Genomic DNA, 3743 nt, shown 5'->3' with positions numbered 1-3743 from the left:
TAAAAGTGCCATAACAAATGATACTCGAAGAAGAACTGAGATACGGGAAGTCAGAGAACCAAAACGACTCAGTCAGTTAAATATTACCATACACACACACCTACAGAAACAGATATATCAAACAGCAGGCTATGCAGACAAATTGTATCTATTATCATATGCTACCCATTCATGTTTTTGTATGTTCTTATATAATAGAATATAATTATCCAATGACATCAGGCCACACCCAGGCCATGATTACAGACACTTGTGTATGTCCTGTGACGCTATATAAACTAGTGACCCACAGTGTTTGTCATTATAGCCTGATGAAGACAGTTTGTCTGTCCAAACAGTTGGCTATTAGGTTATTCAATTATTGTGTCTAAGCTCCTAGAGAGTGCCGCTCTCCTTGTCTATAGCGAACAACATCGTTTTGTCATATCAAAGCACTCCTATCTTAAAACTGTAAATACAATCTCAGCTCTGTTCGGCTACTTTTACACAGAACGTAGAACAACAAAACAAAAGCACTTACTGATATTTGAGCCTGACTTGCTCATTGTCCGGATTGCAGTAAAGCCTCTCCAACTGTTCCTGCGAATCATCCGCCACGCTTTGCCAGCTTTCAGTATCACTGCTGCGGATCTGCCAGTGGTAGGGGAGCACAGTATGGTGGTAAGCGCAGTCACTCCCGTACACACACAACCCCTGCAGGAAATCCACGCAGATCGAAACTGCGTCGGCTTGGTGCGTGTGATACTGGAGCTGGGTTAGCAGATCAAACACTAGATCCAGGGAGGCCTCTTCGCTTTTATCCTGAAATATCTCGCCTTTGTCGGCCTGAAGACTGGGGGTGTTCGTACTGTCTTTGATGGTCAGACAATCTGGCCCCTGCAAGGCTTTAGAGGCGAAGAGGTCACTCATCGTGTTGCCCCCCTGGCTTGGAGGGGATACTACAGGGGTATCTGGTGTGGGGGTTGCCGCCCCCACCTCGCGCGCCCGGGGGACACGTTTGAGCTGGAATCTGCGTTCGTTAGGGTCTATTGTCACGCGCTGGAGATCTACCGGTATCTTGGTTACCCCCCTCTCTGTCTCCTCCAACTCCGCGGCGGTGTCCGCCATTTCTGTGTCATTGTCGCCGGTAATCATAGCCGTTACTCCGGTAGCTCCCGAATCTTTCAGACACACAGGCCCACCAATCCGCGCCTGTTTGACCACCGCCGCAGTGCACAGGTTCCCCGCTGTCCTTGTCGGAGGGTTCCGGGGAACAAACACCCCGTCTCCGGTAACAAGTGCATCTGTACTCAGTAATGTGGTCAGGATTGGGTCCTGGAGCGCACGGAGGCATTTTGAGTCTAGTTTCCTCGGTCCTTTTTTTTTTTTTAAATAGGGCTTCACTAACGAGATTTTGTCGGTAAATCTAATCGATTGTTCCGTGAATTCCCGGTCCCCCATACTCATATCCAAAGCGAGTCCCGTTCCGCCGTCCAGGACCTTGTCGGTTGAAGCTGTCGGTTTCTGCAGGCTATGCAAAGTTGTATCCATGGTTGCCTGGGGCTCTCCTATAACCCAACAGTCCTGAAAGAGGCGGAAATAAATGATAAGAGAGAGAGTGAGAGAAATAACACTCCTAAATGTATGCCTCATAGGTTTCGAAAGTGCTGGGCATGTGTCATTAGATAACAAAGGTGTTAGTCAGCCCATTCAGAGTCAATAACCATTTCGTTTCACTGGGGTGATAAACAATAACCGTAATCTTGGAAACCAATCGTTTATTTTCCTCGGTAATGTTACAATGATACAACTGGTGAGACGGGAATCCTGCTTACCATATAGCCTTATAGAAGCTAGAATAGAAACTGGGGGGTATCCCAAATTTAGAAACAGTATTACTTTCAGTCAACGACGAGCGTCATGATGCATATACACTGCGTTGGCTATAAGCCTACAGCGCCGGAACAACCCGTGTCCAACCTTAACGTTCTCGATAAGAGTATTTTGATCAGCGGAGGCGGATAAACGGGGGTCTACCGTGTACGTGCAGATTACAAATCGCTGCTCGAGCAAGTTTGCACGTAGGCCTATGGTCTCAGTTAAAGCGATCCACAGACACGCACCGAGGGAAGGGGGACTGCGGCGAACCGCACAAAGACTCGACCCAGCCACTGCATTCCCTGGTTGTAACGATCACGAAAAGGCCTTCATCCTCTATATAATCACCTATAGGTCTGAGCCTAGTCAACGACTAGAATAACACGGTGTTATAACGCACATATTCCGCATACAAATTAGGTTTATGCGCAAAACCCTAATTTCAGCAGGTTTTATCCAGAAAACCTGCGTGGGTGTTTGACATCAAATACATTCCTGTGCAACGTAGCACACTGCTATATCATTTCTAAATTGTACAAAAAAAAATCCCTTCCGGGAGTCATGTAGATCAGGTGCGCTGCGCAAAAGGACTGCAATATAGTCGATCTCCAACACGCATACTGCATAGGTGCCCCGGCTGGCTAGGTGATTTATTATAGCGTTGCTTTCACAGAGCCCGTTTACAATTCAAAGCGTCCAAACACACACAGATCCTATTCCTACCTGTGTAAAATCCGTTCTATCTCTTCCTTGCAATTGTCTTCTAAACCACTTAATCCTTGTCCGGTCATGAATGTATAGATATGTCGTCCTAGGTGATTTGCGTTTGGCCTGCTGGTACGGTGCTGAGGCAATGCGTGACAAAGCGGCTGTAAGTCGTTCTCCACTGGGCTCAGTTCCGCCAACTCCTGTTGTGGATAGAGGCAGCTGTTGCAGGGAACGCTCAGTCCTCTCAGCCACTCACGAAGCTCCTCACCCCGGTCGAGGGGCGGGACTTGGCATCAAAGGAGGAGAGAGAGAGAGAGAGAGAGAGAGAGAGAGAGAGAGAGAGAAAACGAAACTGGGGTGTCATAGGGGGAGGTAAAGCAGAACGTTGTGCTGTGTTCGTCAGGCGCCTGATCAGTAGTAGTAGGCGTTCTAAGTGTGTTTACAGTGAGATAGGTGGTCTCACCCCTCCTGTCCTTGTTTTACTAGAAGTGAGGTTCTTCTCATACTGATTGAGTAACAGCATTTCCGGTAGGCCTACAGGATGAGTTGATTATGATACAACAAACACATGCAGGATGTAGGTTTATGACAGTCAGAGGTGTTATACCCATAGGGCATTTTGTGGGTTGAAAAACAAATCTAACATGATCTTCATTTTTTTTTAAATGTGTCTGTAATACCATTGACCTTGTAGTAATTTTATGAAGTTGGCTTTAGTCCAATTAGGTTCTCAACCCCACAACTAGCCACCAAGAAGCCATTTCAGGTGACCAATCAAGATAGATTGTCTAACTACAGTATGCCTGCTGGCAAGGTTGGTAGAAAAGCAAGCAATTACTAAATGTCAGTGGCGACCAGTTATCCAGGGCAGAACCCAAGCTTTTTAGCTAATATATATATTTGTTTTTCCCAAGTTCCCATGTATATATATATATATATATATATATATATAGAGAGAGAGAGAGAGAGAGAGAGAGAGAGAGAGAGAGAGAGAGAGAGAGAGAGAGAGAGAGAGAGAGAGAGAGAGAGAGAGAGAGAGAGAGAGAAAGAAAGCTGTGAACGATCTGAGAGACAAGGCAAGAAGGGCATTCTATGCCATCAAAAGAAACATACATTTCAACATACCAATTAGGATTTGGCTAAAAATACTTGAATCAGTTATAGAACCCATTGCCCTT

At 46.1% G+C, this 3743-nt stretch overlaps 1 protein-coding gene across 1 annotated transcript in view; it reads right to left on the bottom strand.

The window, feature by feature from the left end:
• LOC118387138 (protein mono-ADP-ribosyltransferase TIPARP-like) overlaps positions 1–2816 on the bottom strand; it is a 32872-nt gene extending 30056 nt beyond the window's left edge. The window contains exons 1-2 of the mRNA XM_052477327.1: positions 2581–2816; positions 521–1563 (exon numbers count right to left, since the gene is read on the bottom strand). Coding sequence (XP_052333287.1) covers positions 521–1530 — 1010 coding nt within the window. The 5' untranslated portion in view covers positions 1531–1563; positions 2581–2816. The remainder of the gene's footprint in view (positions 1–520; positions 1564–2580) is intronic.
• Between the last annotated feature and the right edge of the window lie 927 nt (positions 2817–3743).

This window comes from Oncorhynchus keta, chromosome 23, assembly GCF_023373465.1.
Source record: "Oncorhynchus keta strain PuntledgeMale-10-30-2019 chromosome 23, Oket_V2, whole genome shotgun sequence".
NCBI lineage: Eukaryota > Metazoa > Chordata > Actinopteri > Salmoniformes > Salmonidae > Oncorhynchus > Oncorhynchus keta.
The sequence above is the reverse complement of the archived record's forward strand: the minus strand, read 5'-3'. Positions and strand labels throughout refer to the sequence as shown.